Source organism: Amphiprion ocellaris, chromosome 14, assembly GCF_022539595.1.
Source record: "Amphiprion ocellaris isolate individual 3 ecotype Okinawa chromosome 14, ASM2253959v1, whole genome shotgun sequence".
NCBI classification, from domain to species: domain Eukaryota; kingdom Metazoa; phylum Chordata; class Actinopteri; family Pomacentridae; genus Amphiprion; species Amphiprion ocellaris.
Window position 1 is genome coordinate 34,997,850 of NC_072779.1, and position 19,607 is coordinate 35,017,456.

General features: G+C 41.8%; 1 protein-coding gene across 8 annotated transcripts in view; it reads left to right on the plus strand.

Moving 5' to 3' along the window:
* LOC111585856 (glutamate receptor 1-like) overlaps positions 1 to 19,607 on the plus strand; it is a 94,949-nt gene that overhangs the window by 41,637 nt on the left and 33,705 nt on the right. For all 8 annotated transcript variants that reach the window (XR_002747881.3, XM_055017280.1, XM_035941601.2 and 5 more), the window contains 7 exons: positions 9,008 to 9,192; positions 12,039 to 12,092; positions 13,683 to 13,841; positions 15,695 to 15,862; positions 16,285 to 16,389; positions 18,318 to 18,428; positions 19,175 to 19,381. Coding sequence is in view for 7 of the 8 variants with exons in the window: in XM_055017280.1 (XP_054873255.1) it covers positions 9,008 to 9,192; positions 12,039 to 12,092; positions 13,683 to 13,841; positions 15,695 to 15,862; positions 16,285 to 16,389; positions 18,318 to 18,428; positions 19,175 to 19,381 (989 nt within the window). In the remaining variant the exon portion in view is untranslated. The remainder of the gene's footprint in view (positions 1 to 9,007; positions 9,193 to 12,038; positions 12,093 to 13,682; positions 13,842 to 15,694; positions 15,863 to 16,284; positions 16,390 to 18,317; positions 18,429 to 19,174; positions 19,382 to 19,607) is intronic.

Genomic DNA, 19,607 nt, shown 5'->3' on the forward strand with positions numbered 1-19,607 from the left:
CCGACAAAAATGTAAACAAAGCCGTTCCGTGCATCACAATATGATCAATTCTTCATAAAGTCCTGAATACCAATGACTTTCTTGCATGTATGAATCATTTTACTAGACGATAACAGAATATTGAAACACAGTAGCCTGTGTGAAGGTTCAACAAACCAGCAGAGAAGCAGATAAAGTCTCACTCATTCATCACAGAGGGTCGCTACAATATGTTGACCTGTTTTTACAACTTGACCCTTGTTAGTCAGTGTTTCTTCCTGTTCCCAGCATTTTATTCTATCTAATTTCACTTCCATGGAGACGGCTTTCCTTTTCTTCCAAGCATCAGAAGAGTCTGACTTACGCTGGGAGCCATAATGAAGGACAAAAAGTTAGTGAATGTAGCACAATCCAAGGTGACGTACAACCAGAGAATGGAGACAAAGCCGTCTTAGAGGCGCCCCATGACGATGTATTCATCCGCTCTGTTAGTCAACTAGTTCCACATAACCAGTTCTGATGTAACGATGAAACGCTGTAGGTCAAGGACGTCGTAAACCGTGGACCTCCTGTACTGTGATGAATCCATTTTACTGTTGAAGCTTTTATTTGCCGTTTTGTGTTGTGTGTAGATCCATCCAGCACGGTGAAATCAGAAAACTATACCATTAATGTTGACTGGAAACATGTTCAAAACTACTGAAGGACTGTCCACACAGATGGAAAATGTGTCAGAAGTAACAAATAAAATGTCGAAATGACTTGAAACTTGTTCAGAATGACTCAGAATTCAAATAATAAATTAATGGGAAAAACACAGCATGGCTCAGAACCAGTGAACAGGGCAGCACGATGTTGGAGATCCATTCAGAATGTGGAGAAACATCTGGAAAACAATGTCCCAAATGACATGAAACATTCATCAATAATGTCCTCATTTAACACCTGATCCAGGATGGTGATGAAGATCTAAATCTGTGATGTAAAACTCTCATCATGTCAGAGATGTTTTTATTCTCTCCTGTGGTTCTCCTGCTGCCCACCAGGACCGTCCATATGGTCTCTAATTTTAGACTCAGCGTTGAGGGATCATCTGGACACAGAACATTCACCCTCAAACACACCCTAACCCGACAGAACGGAGAAGAAATGAGCTGAAACCACGTCAGCTTTCTCATGCTCCAACACCGTCTGCTTCTTCTACACCCGTTTTATGTCGCGTTTAATCCCCGGTTCCCACGTCTAAGTTGGAATCCCGGTACGGGGGGTCCTCGATGGAATTCCATTCCTACGGCACGACGGAATGCGATTTTCAAGTCGGAACTCAGCAGTGATGAGAATAGTGGTGTTAAAGTAAACAGCGTTAAAATAAACGGTGTTACTAATGGCGTTATTTTTTTCAGTAACAGGTAATCTAATTACTGTTTCCATCATTACAATGCTGTTACCGTTTGCGACAGTGAAATGGGCCGTTAAAAACTAAAGCTACTCATTGGAGCTCTCGTCATCAGACTGGACTCTAAGACTCAGGAGCTGCAAAGCTGTTTTTTTTTATTTTTTGGTGAGGGAGGAGGCGGGACGAGACCACCGCATGAGAGATGATGATTGGCTAAGGTAGAGTGAGCTTTCACAGTAAGCCAATCAGAGGCAGTGTTCAATTTACACTCTAATTAGCAGAGGTCAGCTGCAGCAGGAGCGAGTCTGGAGGGAAAATTGGTGTTTTCAAAGTGGAAGTCCAGAAACTACTTCATTCTCCTTGAGGTAAAATCAAGAACGTGCATGTGAAGTGTTCATTATGGAGCGAAGTGTTTGTCCATGTCTCTTGTAAGAAACTGTAGTCTAATGACGCATCACTTAACAGTAGAAACAAAACTAGTGTCCAGAAACACCGTTAATGATGCTAGCAGGACAGGTGTGGCTAACCTGAGCTAATGGGAGCCACGCCGTCCAAGCAGCTAAAGCTGGATTTTTCTGCTTTACAAACACTTGTGCCACAGACTGAACTGGATGGAATGATGGGCAGGTATGTTGTAGAGAACATGAATGTTATCAACAGTCGACTCCTTCAGAGCCGTCATGGGCAAAATATCCGAGAGAGCAGATACTGGTCCGCCACGCACAAAGACATTTGTAAACACAGTGATGCCGAGTAGCTAAAATAAATGCTGAGCTCAAAAAGGGGATTTGAAGAATTAGAAGATGTAACTCAATGCAACTGGCTTACAAAAAAAAAAAAAAAAATCATAGTTCTTAGACAAATTTAAACTAAAAAAGTAATGCAATGGTTATTTTCCCTGGTAACTAGTTACTTTTATAGTGGAGTTATTCAGTTAATAACTCAGTTACTTTTTGGGAGAAGTAACTAGTAACTATACCTAATTTCTTTTAAAAGTAACGTGTTGAACACTGGAACTCTCATATGTACATTAGTCCCTACGTCCTCCCCTACGCTGACAGAGGTATCTACCATCTGAAGAGTTGGACTAATGCTGGGAGCTGTGACGAAGGGCCAAAAGTTTCCAAAAAACAACACAAACAAAAGAAAGTGAATGCAGCACAATCCAAGGTGGCGTACAACCGGAGAATGGAAACAATGAGTTTTCCTCTTATAGCGCCGCCTGACCATGTATTCCTCCGCTCCGTTAACCAACTAGTTCCCACACAAAATTAGTTTTAACATCACAAACGGAGTACAGTGTTCCCTCGTATATCGAGGGGGTTACATTCCAGACCCTCCCGCGATAGACGAAAATCCGTGCTATAGGGATCATATTGTAACCCTTAAATATTGGTCGACTCACCCATCTCCAGGGCTGTGGGTCAGGCGGGTTAAAATTATTTTGCGTTTTTATGCTCATGTCTTTTGCTGTCTTCCATGCTAAACATCCCCAGCAAGACAGGACAGTTTTCTGCAGGTTTTATTCACCGCTCAGCACCGCTCTTACCGGCACAACATAAATAAACACAAAAATAATAAACAAAATAAAGTAAATGCAAATGAACACAATCATACACAAATCTGATACTAGAATATTTAGTTTATTATAACTCCGCCAAGGAACGCGGAGGAGTTATGTGACGATCAGCTACGTTTCTCTGTGAATCTGTCTATCCTGTGCAACATTACTCAAAACAGACCAACGGATTTGGATGAAATTTTCAGGGAAGGTCAGAAATGACATTAGGACCAAGTGGTTAGATTTTGGCAGTGATGCGGCTTATAGTCTGGATCCACGGATTAGTTAAAGATTTCCCATTGCGACATATAGCTGCCGGCATGGCGTCACTGTAACCATGACAACAGGTGAACGCTGCATCAGCTCCCTGCTGACAATCATGTGATCCTACTACAAATCTGCCGACTTATCGGAATTGATACAATGAACAACTGATTGATTAAACTCTGGGGGTGTTTCTGAGTCCCATCACGTGTCCCGCTACATATTTAGGTCAGGCGATTCATGTACACATGCATAACACACGCCTGTGTTCAGCGCCAGGTCAGAGAATGAACAGTCTTGGCAGAGTATTGCACTCTGAGTGTTTTTCTTGTTGATACATATGTTAAGGCTTTATAAATCCTCCCCACACACCTCACATCACCACAGAGCAACACTATGCAGCGATCAGGTGTCTGTGTGAGACGGACAGACCAGATACTGAATGCTGCTATACCATATATAATATAATATAATATAATATAATATAATATAATATAATATAATATAATATAATATAATATAATATAATATAATCAGGGGAGACTGACTACAGTCACTGAACCAATCAGAGCCCAGCGCTGGACGCTAGTCACTATGACTGACTGTTGTGCTGCAATGTACCATGGGAGTTCGGGGTGTTGGGGCTTTAAATGTCATTATTGTTGTTTATGTTAGTGTTCCAGTGTTATTAGTATTTATGTTTTAGCGTGTTTTTGTGGCTTAGTCAGCCTAGTTTGATTATGTGTCATGTCAGGACCGTGAGTGTGAAGTGTAGTGTGTTTGATGACTTCCTGCCACATTTATACTGTAGTCAGCGCTTAGCTCTCGTAGGAGGCGGTCGCAGTTTTCCTCGCTCTGCTATCTCTGTTCCTCCCTACCCTCATGTCTGCCTGCTTGCAGCATTTCTTCGTCTTCATCTCGTCTGTCTGACTTGGAGCGATCGCTTGGCACTGGACCTTTGAAACACCGATCATGGAATTGATTAACTGGTCTCTCAACGCAATTGACAAGATTGTCACCACAAAGAGCACAGGCCTAGGGGAGCCTACCTGCCCGGATGGGAGTTTCGCCTCTGGTTACGTGATCGACGCCTGGGGGAAGTGGAAGGGGATCATGTGCCTGGCACCCCTATCCATGGAGGATGTGGAAGATGTTTATATATTCGGATTTATGATGACAGACCTGCTGATAATTGGCTTGTTCACTGGCCTGAGCTTCTGGAAAATCAGGAAGACCGCAGACAGAAACGACGTCCAAACTCTGCTGGTCTATGCAAACGATCGGATCACGGCTGCCGATGCTCGGTATGACGAACTCAATCGTAAGATGAACAATTTGCTTGGTGTGACTGTTGATTTGAGTCGCAGATTGGAAGCCATCAGGGTGAGAATCGCTACAGCTGAGGTCTAAAATTGTTGAGAGCAGTAGGGGGAAGGTGAAATTACTTCTCTCCCGCCCAAACATGAGAATAACTGATTACATTCTGGCGCCCCTGGAACAATAACAAACTCCTCTGGAAGTTCCATGGCCAAGAGATAGCTCTCCTACACCCCCCCCCCCCAACCTTCCCAAGGACACCTGTTGACTTTTGGACCGGGCCAACCGAGGACGTCTCCATAGCAACCTGCTGTGTTATCCCGCTTCCACCCTCGCGAACTGAGACACCGGAGGTCTGAGACGGAAGAAGATGGGCTACACGCATACACAAACATTCGGAGGACTGAGCTAAACATTCGCACACACATTCCCATATCCCCCCTCCTCCCCACCTCCACAAGCTTCCCTTGCTATGCACAGGTGCCAGGAATCCGTGCACCTGCACAGGAACCGGCTAATTGTGCGGTGCTCCCCCCTCCACCACCCCACATCCTTATCCCAACTATCCTTGTCTTATGTCATGCTTCGCCTGTTTGCGGGTTTGTTTGTTTTTTAGGTTCCTTCTCAAATTGAATTTCCCAACATTGGAGGTTTCATTTGGTACGAGCCTTTTTTTTTCTTTTACCCTCTGCTATCCCTACCCAGATCCCAACGTGTCCTTTTTCTTTTTTTTCTTCAAGAAAGGTGTGTGCAGCACTGCGCAGCAGCCGGAGCTGTCATTAGCAGGGCAGCTCAAATGAAATTTCGTTGTATATGAAAATGTGCAATGACCAATAAAGATTGATTGATTGATAGTCTGTGTCAAAATAAAAGCCCTAGGCAATTATAATGTTCCTAAAGAGTAGGTACATCTTGTCTAGTGTAACCTTTTAATGCAATTTACCACAGTAAGAACAACAGAAAAAAATATCTGTACTGAAAAATTCTGTGATATAATGAAACATCCATGGAACCAAACCCAATCCAAAAATCCGCAATATAGTGAGACCGCGAGAAGTGAACCACGATATAGTGAGGGACCACTGTACATCACAATGATGGAACAAGACTTCCTGCATAAATGAATGTGAGATGGAGACAGAACCAGGAAGATGGAGGATGTGGTGAACCGAGGACCTGGTCTATCTGTGAATGGGAAATGGAATAAATCTGCAATGTTCTTGATTCATTTTGAAGCCCTGCATGAACAAAAGTACCAAGAATGGAGACAAATCAGACCAGACAGTTTCCCAGAAATGTCCTGGAAGCTACTTCCTGTTTGTTCTTAGGTTCTGTCTGAAATTGAAGAAGCATCGATGAGTCGCCGTCATAGTCGGCTAATTAAACCAAATACTGGTCAGAAGAAGCAAACACAATCCCTGATGTTCCGTAAACGTCTGGAGAGCCCTGTAGAACATGACCTCTCAACAGAACGCCTCACTGGAGCGGTCCTTCTTCATTCACCAGGGTGGGGACAAAGCTAAGAGATGTTCTAAGATCTAGCCGACGTCAGGAGGATCAACAGGAGGCTCTGAAGACGGTTCAGGATGTGGACAGGAAGCATCAACTTCACAAGATTCACACGATCAAACATCAGTTCATTCAAGCTTTTTGATGCCAACAAGAAACGCCTCCCAGTTTGGACTTCCTGTACCAGGAACCGCCAACAGCTAATGGCTAACTGCCTATGGTTAACACACCGACCTGGATCACAGCGAAGCTTCTCTGATGAAAGTTTGTGACCAAAATCTGATCAGGACTTGGAGATGAGGCTTTGAAAGACCTCATGTTCCTCCAGAACCACTTCCAGAAGAGAAGACCTAGAAGAGCTGGGTGAAGTCTTTGGAGGTAGCGTCGCACACGCTGGAACTAAACAGATCAAAGTTCTAACTTTTCCTGGAGTCCCTGCATTTCCTCCGCTGTCTATTGTGTTCTGTAAACACCGAGGGAACATGAGTTTAGAATAAATTGATTTATCTCTGAGTCCTTGTTGGTCTTTTAGCACTCCATGAAGGCAGCCGACTCCAAAACTCACGGCGAACAAATTCTGTGCTGTTTATGAAATTCCTGGTTTCCAGTTTGTCGTTTTGTGTCTCATTTTTGTTGTTTTGTGTCTCGTTCTTGTAATTTTGTGTCTGGTTTTTGTCATTTTGTATCTGGCTTTCGTCATTTTATGTATTGTTTTTGCAGTTTTGTGTCTAGATTTCTCATTTTGTGTCTCGTTTTTGTAGTTTGGTGTCTCGTTATTGTCATTTTGTGTCTGGTTTTTGTCATTTTGTATCTGGCTTTCGTCATTTTATGTCTTGTTTTTGCAGTTTTGTGTCTAGATTTGTCATTTTGTGTCTAGTTTCTGTCATTTTGTGTCTAATTTTGGTCATTTTGTGTCTCATTTTTGTCATTTTGTGTCTGGTTTTTGTCATTTTGTGTGTGATTTTTGTCATTTTGTGTCATTTTGTGTCCTGTTTTTGTCGTTTTGTGTCATGTTTTTGTCATTTTCTGTCTCATTTTTGTCATTTCATGTCTGGTTTTTGTTGTTTTGTATCTCGTTTTTGTCATTTTGTGTCTCATTTTTGTCATTCTGTGTCTCGTTTTTGTCATTTTGTGTCTAGTCTTTGCAGTTTTGTGTCTAGTTTGTGTTGTTTTGTGTCTCATTTTGGTAATTTTGTCTAGTTTTTGTTGTTTTGTCACGTTTTTGTCGTTTTGTTTTTTGTGTAGTTGTTTTCTTTTTGTATCTTGTTTTTGTCGTTTTGTGTCTTTTTTTGCTTTTTCAATATGAACCCCTAGTTTTGTGTGTTTTTTGTCGTTTTGTGTCAGTTTTTTGTCATTTTGTGTCTAGTTTTGGTTGTTTTGTGTCTAATTTTGGTCATTTTGTGTCTGGTTTTTGTCATTTTGTGCCTGGTTTTTGTCATTTTGTGTCCGGTTTTTGTCATTTTGTGTCGTTTTTGTCATTTTGTGTCGTGTTTTTGTAGTTTTGTCGTGTTTTTGTCATTTTCTCTCATTTTTGTAGTTTCATGTCTCGTTTTTGTTTGGTGTCTCGTTTTTGTCATTTTGTGTCTGGTTTTTGTCATTTTGTATCTGGCTTTCATCATTTTATGTCTTGTTTTTGCAGTTTTGTGTCTAGATTTGTCATTTTGTGTCTCGTTTTTGTCATTTTGTGTCTCATATTTGTCATTTGGTGTCTAGATTTGGTCATTTTGTGTCTCGTTTTTGTCATTTTGTGTCTGGTTTTTGTCATTTTGTGTCTGATTTTTGTTATCTTGTGTCGTTTTGTGTCCTGTTTTTGTCGTTTTGTGTCATGTTTTTGTCATTTTCTGTCTCATTTTTGTCATTTCGTGTCTGGTTTTTGTTGTTTTGTGTCTCGTTTTTGTCATTTTGTGTCTCATTTTTGTCATTCCGTGTCTCGTTTTTGTCATTTTGTGTCTAGTCTTTGCAGTTTTGTGTCTAGTTTGTGTTGTTTTGTGTCTCATTTTGGTAATTTTGTTTCTAGTTTTTGTTGTTTTGTCTTTTTTTTGTCGTTTTGTGTCTGTTTTTTGTGTAGTGATTTTCTTTTTGTATCTTGTTTTTGTCGTTTTGTGTCTTTTTGCTTTTTCAATATGAACCCCTAGCTTTGTGTGTTTTTTGTCGTTTTGTGTCAGTTTTTTGTCATTTTGTGTCTAGTTTTGGTTGTTTTGTGTCTACTTTTGGTCATTTTGTGTCTGGTTTTTGTCATTTTGTGCCTGGTTTTTGTTATTTTGTGTCTGGTTTTTGTCATTTTGTGCCTGGTTTTTGTTATTTTGTGTCTAGTTTTTGTCATTTTGTGTCGTTTTTGTCATTTTGTGTCGTGTTTTTGTTGTTTTGTGTCTCGTTTTCGTCATTTTGTGTCTCGTTTTTGTCATTTTGTGTCTAATTTTGGTCATTTTGTGTCTGGTGTCGTTTTTGTCATTTTGTGTCTAGTCTTTGCAGAGTGTGTCTAGTTTGTGTTGTTTTGTGTCTGTTTTTTGTCTAGTTATTGTCATTTTGTGTCTTGTTTTTGTCGTTTTGTGTCTATTTTTTGTGGCTTTTTCAATATGAACCCCTAGTTTTTTGTGTTTTTTTGTCGTTTTGTGTGTGTTTTTTGTCATTTTGTGTCTAGGTTTGGTAGTTTTGTGTCTAGTTTTTGTCGTTTGTGTCTAATTTTGGTCATTTTGTGTCGCGTTTTTGTCATTTTGTGTCTGGTTTTATTCATGTCATGTCTCGTTTTTATTTTGTGTCTAGTCTGCAGTTTTGTGTCTAGTTTGTCGTTTTGTGTCTCATTTTGGTAATTTTGTGTCTAGTTTTTGTTGTTTTGTGTCTTGTTTTTGTAGTTTTGTGTCTATTTTTTTATCTTTTTAAATATGAACCCCTGGTTTTGTATGAAGAACCCCCAGACGGGCCTGTTAGAACGGTTCTAGAGCAGGTCTGGAGCTCATGGGAGGTGTTGTGGTGTTTCTCAGGTCTGTCGGTTCTTCAGAGGATCCTGGACACGGCGGCTGAGCGGAGCTGGCAGGTGACCTCGGTGAACCTGGACACTCTGACAGAGGTCTCCTTCATCAAGCTGCTGGCCGACCTAGACTACAAGAAGGAGTTCCAGATCATCATCGACTGCGAGCTGGAGCGCCTCAACTCCATCATCAACCTGGTAAAAGCCGATGTGTGCGTCTGAAGCTGAAGCAGAGAACACAGTTAGAGAAGGATGCTGTAGTTGCTGGGTACAGGTTAAAGTCCTGCAGCTCTGATTAAGTCCACCAGCAGCTCCGTTTACACCCAGGAAACATCCAGAACATCAAATATCTAAAACCCAAGGATACACTTTAACAACCAGAAAGCAAACAACAAAAACAAGACACAAAACAACAAACACGAGACACAAAGTGACAAAAACGAGACATAAAACCAATAAAACTAGACACAACAGGACAAAAACGAGACACAAAAGGACAAGTACAAGACACAAAAGAACAAATACGAGACACAAAACGACAAATACGAGACACAAAAGGACAAAAACGAGACACAAAATTACCAAAACAAGAAACAAAACGACAAAAACGAGGCACAAAGCGACAAAAACGAGACAAAACCAGAAAAACTGGACACAACAGGACAAAAACAAGACACAAAAGGACAAGTACGAGACAAAAGGACAAAAACGAGAAACAAACTGACAAAAACGAGACACAAAACAAAAAAAAAAAAAAAAAACCACACAAAACGACAAAAAGCGACAAAAATGAGACCCAAAACCACAAAAATGAGACCTTTTTAGCTAAAGGAGCTTCATCAGATCTGGAGCTTCTAGATCTGGAGCTTCATTAGATCTGGGGCTTCATTGGATCTGGAGCTTCTAGATCTGGAGCTTCATCAGATCTGGAGCTTCTAGATCTGGAGCTTCTAGATCTGGAGCTTCATCAGATCTGGAGCTTCTAGATCTGGAGCTTCTAGATCTGGAGCTTCATCAGATCTGGAGCTTCTAGATCTGGAGCTTCATTAGATCTGGAGCTTCATTAGATCTGGAGCTTCTAGATCTGGAGCTTCATTAGATCTGGAGCTTCTAGATCTGGAGCTTCATCAGATCTGGAGCTTCATCAGACCTGGAGCTTCATCAGATCTGGAGCTTCATCGGATCTGGAGCTTCATCGGATCTGGGGCTTCATCGGATCTGGAGCTTCTAGATCTGGAGCTTCATCAGATCTGGGGCTTCATTGGATCTGGAGCGTCTAGATCTGGAGCTTCTAGATCTACGGCTTCATTAGATCTGCGGCTTCATTAGATCTGGAGCTTCATTAGATCTGGAGCTTCATCAGATCTGGAGCTTCATTAGATCTGGAGCTTCTGGATCTGGAGCTTCATTAGATCTGGAGCTTCTAGATCTGGAGCTTCATCAGATCTGGAGCTTCATCAGATCTGGAGCTTCTAAATCTGGAGGTTCATTAAATCTGGGGCTTCATCAGATCTGGAGCTTCTAGATCTGGAGCTTCATTAGATCTGGGGCTTCATCAGATCTGGAGCTTCTAGATCTGGAGCTTCATCAGATCTGGAGCTTCATTAGATCTGGAGCTTCATCAGATCTGGAGCTTCATCGGATCTGGAGCTTCATCGGATCTGGAGCTTCATCGGATCTGGGGCTTCATCGGATCTGGAGCTTCTAGATCTGGAGCTTCTAGATCTACGGCTTCATTAGATCTGCGGCTTCATTAGATCTGGAGCTTCATTAGATCTGGAGCTTCATCAGATCTGGAGCTTCATTAGATCTGGAGCTTCTGGATCTGGAGCTTCATTAGATCTGGAGCTTCTAGATCTGGAGCTTCATCAGATCTGGAGCTTCATCAGATCTGGAGCTTCTAAATCTGGAGCTTCATTAGATCTGGGGCTTCATCAGATCTGGAGCTTCTAGATCTGGAGCTTCATTAGATCTGGGGCTTCATCAGATCTGGAGCTTCTAGATCTGGAGCTTCATCAGATCTGGAGCTTCTAGATCTGGAGCTTCATTAGATCTGGAGCTTCATTAGATCTGGAGCTTCATTAGATCTGGAGCTTCTAGATCTGGAGCTTCATCGGATCTGGAGCTTCATCAGACCTGGAGCTTCATCAGATCTGGAGCTTCATCGGATCTGGGGCTTCATCGGATCTGGAGCTTCTAGATCTGGAGCTTCATCAGATCTGGAGCTTCATTAGATCTGGAGCTTCTAGATCTGGAGCTTCATTAGATCTGGAGCTTCTAGATCTGGAGCTTCATTAGATCTGGAGCTTCATCAGACCTGGAGCTTCATCCGATCTGGAGCTTCATCGGATCTAGAGCTTCATCGGATCTGGGGCTTCATTGGATCTGGAGCTTCATCGGATCTGGGGCTTCATTGGATCTGGAGCTTCTAGATCTGCAGCTTCATCTGATCTGGAGCTTCATTAGATCTGGAGCTTCTAGATCTGGAGCTTCATTAGATCTGGAGCTTCATCAGACCTGGAGCTTCATCAGACCTGGAGCTTCATCAGATCTGGAGCTTCATCAGATCTGGAGCTTCATCGGATCTGGGGCTTCATTGGATCTGGAGCGTCTAGATCTGGAGCTTCTAGATCTACGGCTTCATTAGATCTGCGGCTTCATTAGATCTGGAGCTTCATTAGATCTGGAGCTTCATCAGATCTGGAGCTTCATTAGATCTGGAGCTTCTGGATCTGGAGCTTCATTAGATCTGGAGCTTCTAGATCTGGAGCTTCATCAGATCTGGAGCTTCTAAATCTGGAGCTTCATTAGATCTGGGGCTTCATCAGATCTGGAGCTTCTAGATCTGGAGCTTCATTAGATCTGGGGCTTCATCAGATCTGGAGCTTCTAGATCTGGAGGTTCATTAGATCTGGGGCTTCATTAGATCTAGAGCTTCTAGAAGCAGGACCAGCTGCTTCCTCTTCCTTCATCCTCATCAGTGGAGGATTCAGACGTAGTTATCGGTGAACCACCAGCAGCTGATTTTTTCGTTTGTTCCTCAGATCGCTGCTCAGAAGAGGAACCTGAAGAACTACCACTACATCCTCAACAACTTGGTGAGTCCATCCATCAGGAGACAGACTAGAGAACCATCAGCTAGAGAACCATCAGCTAGAGAATGATCACCTTGAGAACCACCAACTAGAGAACCATCAGCTAGAAAACCATCAGCTGGAAAACCATCAGCTAGAGAACCATCGCCTAGAGAACCATTAGCTGGAAAACCATCACCCAGAGAACCATCAGCTAGAGAACCATCAGCTAGAGAACCATCAGCTGGAAAACCATCAGCTAGAGAACATCAGCTGGAAAACCATCAGCTAGAGAACCATCAGCTAGAGAACATCAGCTGGAAAACCATCAGCTAGAGAACCATCAGCTAGAGAACCATCAGCTAGAGAACATCAGCTGGAAAACCATCACCCAGAGAACCATCAGCTAGAGAACCATCACCTAGAGAACCATCAGCTAGAGAACCATCAGCTGAAAAACCATCACCTTGAGAACCATCACCTAGAGAACCATCAGCTAGAGAACCATCAGCTGGAAAACCATCACCTTGAGAACCATCAGCTAGAGAACCATCACCTAGAGAACCATCAGCTAGAGAACCATCAGCTGGAAAACCATCACCTTGAGAACCATCAGCTAGAGAACATCAGCTGGAAAACCATCAGCTAGAGAACCATCAGCCAGACCAGTGGTTCCCAACTTGTTAATGTAGAAATAAAAAAACTAAATAATGAATAAATTTAAAAATATAGAAACATGCAGGTGTAGAAATAACACAATAAAAGCAAATATAGAAATACAGAGATTTTTAAAAAATGTAGGCATACAAAAAATCTTTGTAAAAATAAATAAGTAAATAAATGCAGAATAAATATAGGAGAAATGCCAAAATAAATTAATTAATATAGAAGCAAAAAAAGAGCAAAATAATAAATAAATGTAAAAATACAGAAATAAGGTGTGGGTGTAGAAATAAAAAAATAAAGAAGAAATAAATATGGAAATACAGAAATATAAAAAATAAATATACAGGTAGAGAAATTTTAAATAAAAATGTAGTCATACAAAGAATAAATGTAAAAAGCAATAAATAAATACATAAATGTAGAAATAAGTAAATAAATAAATGTAGGATTGCATAAATATATCAAGAAAACAAAAAGGAAGAAATTCATTAATATAGAAGAAAATAAATAAGTAATAAATTAATTAATTAAATTAATTTTAAATACATAAATAAACTAATGTATGAATTAATAGATTTATAAATATATAAATGATGCAGTTTAATGGAAATAAACCAAAACAGAAAATAGGAAAATACAGGATTTAATAATAAATACAGAAATAAAATATATTTATATAAATGTAAAAGCCTCTGTAAAAATACATAAATAATAAAACAGGACCACGTATAAATACAGGGAAATACAGGATTTAATAAATAAAATGAAATGTATTTACATATGTATAAAAACCTCTGTAAAAATACATAAATAATAAAACAGAAAAAAACTTTAAAAACATTAATCCAGTGATTCAATAATAAACTTTTTCATTTTAATGTGTTTGTTTATTTGTTTGTTTGTGTGTGTTTGTGTTTGTTTGTATGTGTTTATGTGTGTGTGTCTCAGGGTTTCCTGGACCTGAACGTCACTGAGTTCCAGAATCTGGGTCCAAACGTAACCGGCTTCCAGCTGATGAACCGAAGTGACCCGTTAGTTCAGAAAATCAACCAGGAGTGGATGGAGTTCGATAGTAGAGACCTGAAGCTGGTCAGGAGGAGGCTGAAGGTACACAACTACAGCTGCACAACTACTACACAACCATCTATAGTAGAGACCTGAAGCTGGTCAGGAGGAGGTTAAAGGTACACAACTACAGCTACATAACCACTACACAACTACAGCTACACACCTACAGTATATTACCAGTCAAAGGTTTTAGAACTCCAGAGTTTCTCCAGTTTTTTTTTTAATTGAAATTCCAGTAGTTCAGTCCACTGAAGAGCTTGAAATGGTCTACAGGTAAGAGGTGAACCGCCAGAGGTTAATGAAGGTCAGGTCACCCAGAACTGAACAATAATCTACATTTCAGAATTCTACTAAAAGGCCTTTTTCAGGGAACAGAAATAGGTTAACAACTTAAAGCTGTTCTGCAGCAATGGAGGCTGATGAAGCCTTGAAAGTTGGAGCTACCAAATCCTACAGGTGTCCCAACGTTTCTAGATTCCTTCCAACCCCTTCTGTCTGCATAAAGTAGCGTTGGAACACACCATGGAACCCTCCAGAACATTATTAGAACAGGAAGTACTGCAGAAAGTAGTGTGTTGCTCTAAAATGGAGAGGAAAAGATAATTAACAATAGAACAGACAGACCATCAGAACACTAAACATGGAGGTCTTTATGCAGAGAAGAAGGAAGTCCAGGTGTCAGAGAGTCCAGTTTTCTTCTCCATCAAAAGGTTCAGAAACTGGAGGAAACTCTGACAGGAAGAGATCTGGAAGACCTAAAGCCACAACAGAACCAGAAGACCAGTTTATGAGAGTCAGCAGCTCGGTGATAGAAGCTCAGAGGACAACAGCTTCAGTCAGCTTCATAGAGGTTGTAGGAAGAAGTTTAACTGTGGAGAGAAGACTTGGAGCTGCAGGTTTGACAGGTGGAGCTGCAGCAGAAAGCCGTTGTTAGACGTCAGAATCAGGAAAAGAGGCTTCCTGGACCATGAAACACCACCAATGGACTACTGAAGACTGGAAGAAGGTATCATGGACCGATGGATCTAAATCTGAAATCTTTGGTTCATCAGCAGGATATTTGTAGCCATCAAGTTGCAGAATGGACGGTTCCTCAGTGTGGAACATCAACTTTCCAACATGGAGGAGGATCTTTTGGGGTCATTTTTCCATCTTTAAAGTCTTTTTTTTTTTGTCTTTTAGTGCCGTTCGTCATTCTTGGATCTTTTAATGTAATTTTTGCATCTTTTGTGGTAATTTCTGGATCTTTTCATGTTCCCTTTCTTTGTGTATTTTTTGGATTTTTTAGTGTAATTTTTTTCATCTTTTAGTGTCATTTTTGGGTAATTTTTATGTCTTTCAGCGTAATTTTTTGAGGTAATTTTTGGATCTTTTAGTGTCGTTTAACATCAACTGTCCAACATGGAGGAGGAGAACCAGATGGTTGAGAACATGGAGTGGCAGCACAGTCTCCAGACTTAACTCCTATGAAGCTGCTTTGGATGAACTGGACAGAAGAGTGAAAGCACAGCACCTACAAGAACCACACATTTATGGGAACTTCTGCTGCAGAGCTGGAAGAACTTTCTGAAGAACATTGAGGAAAGAATGCCACGAGTGCAAATGTGTCTGTAGGGTTCTACAATCCTACAGTTTCATTTATGAGACGCTTTTATCCAAAGACGTCCATCTGAGAGTAGAACAACACCAGCAAAGATCTGGTCAGGAGGAAACCACCTGGAGAAGAACCATAAAAGTAGGTCAACAGTCATATTAGGATTTTGATAATTATTTGTTGCAGTCTGTCAAGTGCAAAGGTAAAAGTAGTTGTGTGTCTGTTGTTGTGTGTTTGCATGTCTAGTCACAGTTTATTGCTCCTTTATTGTGAAAACCCACTTCCTGTCTGTGTCCAGTACACCGGAGCTCTGACCTATGACGGGGTCATCGTCATGGCGACAGCCTTCAACAACCTGCGGCGGCAACGGATCGACATCTCTCGCCGTGGCAACGCTGGAGAGTGTCTGGCCAATCCGCCGGCTCCGTGGGGGCAGGGCATCGACATCCAGAGAGCCCTGCAGCAGGTACACAACCACAGACACACACAGACACACAACCACACAACCACAGACACACGACCACAGACACACACAGACACACAACCACAGACACACAACTACAGATACACAACCACAGACACACAACCACAGACACACACAGACACACAACCACAGACACACAACCACAGACACACAACTACAGACACACAACCACAGAGACACAACCACAGACACACACAGACACACAACCACAGACACACAACCACAGACACACACAACCACAGACACACACAACTACAGACACACAACCACAGACAGACTTAATAAATGATTGTTTTTTCTGAGGTGAACTCAGAGACGTCCAGGAAGTAGAATTCAGTCAAACAGGAAGTTGTCAGACTGTAGATTATTACTGGCTCTTTCTGACCTCTGCTGTTCATCCTCAGGTCCGTCTGGATGGTCTGACAGGTCGAATCCAGTTCGATGAGCGAGGACATCGGACCAACTACACCCTGACAGTGATGGAGCTGAGCCCAGCTGGACCCAGGAAGGTCTGGTTCTGTTAGTGATCTGGTTCTATTAGAGGTCTGGTTCTGTTAGTGATCCAGTTCTGTTAGAGGTCTGGTTCTGGTAGGGATATGGTTCTGTTAGAGGTCTGGTTCTGTTAGGGATATGGTTCTGTTAGAGACCTGGTTCTGTTAGAGGTCTGGTTCTGTTAGAGATCCTCTCAGGAACCATTTAGCTCCCGGTTCTCTGAAACCTGCAGCGTTTGTTTGAGGTCTCAGCTTTCTGAGTTTCCAGTTTGTTAAATAGTACAGAACAGAACAGAACCTACGTGGTCCTTTTCCAGCAGAGGAAAATTTCTGAAGAACCAGAACCTCATTTTAACAGGAACATTTCTGAGCATGAAAAAGACTCAAAACAACCTAAACATGGAGATGAAGAACCAACAAGAGAGTTCCTATAGACAGAGAGCAAACACCTAGGAACCCATAAAGACCAGAACCTGATCAGAAATAAAAGAACCAGAAGAGTTGGAGAAGAGACGAAGCAGACGGAACCGACAAAAACAGATCCAAGAAAGAAACAAAAGAGATAGAAGACGGCCAGAAATAGACACATAACATCAGAGACTGACTGAAGGGGACGCAACAAGAACAGAAGACTCAGAACCCTAGAGGTGTAGATCCAACAAGACCAGAACCAGCTTCAGAGAGATTTCTGAAGTTCCACAGAGACATGAGGGGCTAAAAATAGCTAGACATCCTGATTAATAATGAATGGTTGTGGGTGGCACCGTAGATCAGTGGTTAGTACTGTCACCTCACAGCTAGAAGATCCCTGGTTCTGGATGGAGTGTCCATGTTCTCCCTGGTGTGTTCTCCGGGTTCCTCCCACAGTCCAAAAGCATGCTGAGGTTAACTGATGTGATTGTTTATCTCTATGTGATTGACTGTTACCTGTCCAGGTGAACCTTCACCCTCAGTCAGCTGGATAGACTGCAGCCCCCATGACCCTGATGAGGATGGATGGATGGATGTGTGGATGGGTGGATGGATGGTGGTTGGATGGATAGATGGATAAATGGTTGGATGATGGATGGATGGATGGATGGTTGAATGATGATGATGGAGGATGGATGGAGGATGATGGATGGATGGATGATGGATGGATGGATGGATGGATGGATGATGAATGTAGGATAATGGATGGATGGATGGTTGAATGATGGTTGAATGATGGATGGTTGGATGGATGATAGATGATGGATGAATGGATGATGGATGGATGGATGGATGGAGGATGATGGATGGATGATGGTTGAATTATGGATGGATGGATGGATGGATGGTGGATGGATGGATGGATGGATGGATGGATGGATGGATGGATGGATGAGGATGATGGATGGATGGATGGATGATGATGATGATGGATGGATGGATGGATGATGGTTGATGGATGGATGGATGGTTGGATGGATGTTGGACGGATGGATGGATGGTTGAATGATGGATGGATGGATGGATGGATGGATGGATGATGAACGAATGATGGTTGAATGATGGATGGATGGTTGGATAGATGTTGGACAGATGGATGGATGGTTGAATGATGGATGGATGGATGATGGGTGTTTGAATGATGAATGATGGATGAATGGATGGATGGATGGATGGATGATGGATGAATGGATGGATGGATGTTGGACAGATGGATGGATGGTTCAATGATGGATGGATGGATGGATGGATGAATGATGGATGGATGGATGGATGGATGGATGGATGGATGGTTGAATGATGGATGGATGGATGGATGGATGGATGGATGGATGGATGGATGGTTGAATGATGGATGAATGATGGATGGATAGATGGTTGAATGATGGATGGATGGATGGATGGATGGATGGATGGATGGATGGATGGATGGATGGATGGATGTCTTCTAAACCTCTACCTGTGGTTCTGCTCAGATGGGCTACTGGAACGAGAAGCAAGGCTACGTCAACACGGCCGTCTACAAGCCGGTTCTGGAGGAGTTCCACGGTCTGCAGAACAGAACCTATGTGGTCACCACCATCCTGGTACGGTTCTGCTTACCTGAACGCTGAGTTATAGAGAAATCCAGCAGAGGAACAACCACTGCAGCTCCAATAGCAGAACAATAGAACAGAAATGAATAACAGAACAGCAGAACAATAGAACAGAACCAAACTAAAGAAGCCCTCAGAGAGAGCAGTACTCCATTAAGGTTGAAACTGAACTTTCAGATCAGGAGAATCGACTGTAAAACCTCCATCGTTCTATTGAAGCCTGAAGTTAATGCATTCAGGAATATTTCCACTGCAGGACGTTCTACTGGGTTCTTCATCTAATTAACAAACACTGAATATCTACGTGATTTAATATGAATTTATTCAGCTGTGAATCCATGAGAACAACAGTTACTGAAACTTGAGTCACTATAAAGTTCTCTTAGATGAAACTAGATGAACCTCATCGATCCTCAGAGGTTCATTTCCATGTTAGAACCGCTAGAAGCAGATGAGGAATAAAAGAGGAAGAATTACAATAAATACAAAAATACAGAAATGATGTTTACATTACCGTTCAAGAGTCTGGGGTCACCTAGAAATGTCCTTATTGCTGAAAGAGAAGCAGTTATTTTTTCCAATGAAGATAACATTAAATGAATGATAAATCCAGTCTAGACGTTGTTAATGTGGTAAATGACTGGTTTTTAAGGGAATATCTCCATAGGGGTACAGATGAACATTTCCAGAAACCATCACTTCTGTGTTCTACATCTTGTTGTCCGTCTGTCCTGCAGGAGGCGCCGTACATGATGCTGAAGACGAACCATGAGAAGCTGGAGGGGAATGATAAATACGAAGGGTACTGTGCAGAACTCGCCTCGGAAATCGCCAAACACGTGGGCTTCAGCTACCGACTGCAGCTGGTGGGCGACGGGAAGTATGGCGCCAGAGACTCTGAGACCAAGATGTGGAACGGCATGGTGGGAGAACTGGTGTACGGGGTGAGAACCGTTCTATTACCGAGAACGTTCCGGACACAAACCTTAAAGTCTGGTCTACATTCTGCTGAGAACAAACTCAGGAAAACACCAAAATGTTCCCACAACATCAGCTAACGTTAGCTACAGGTTCTAGTCACATTTCAGAGTTCTATTCCAATGTTAAAGGAATGTTTTAGGAATATTTATCTTTTCAAGTAATGTTCCTATGAGGTTAAAAGTGAAATAT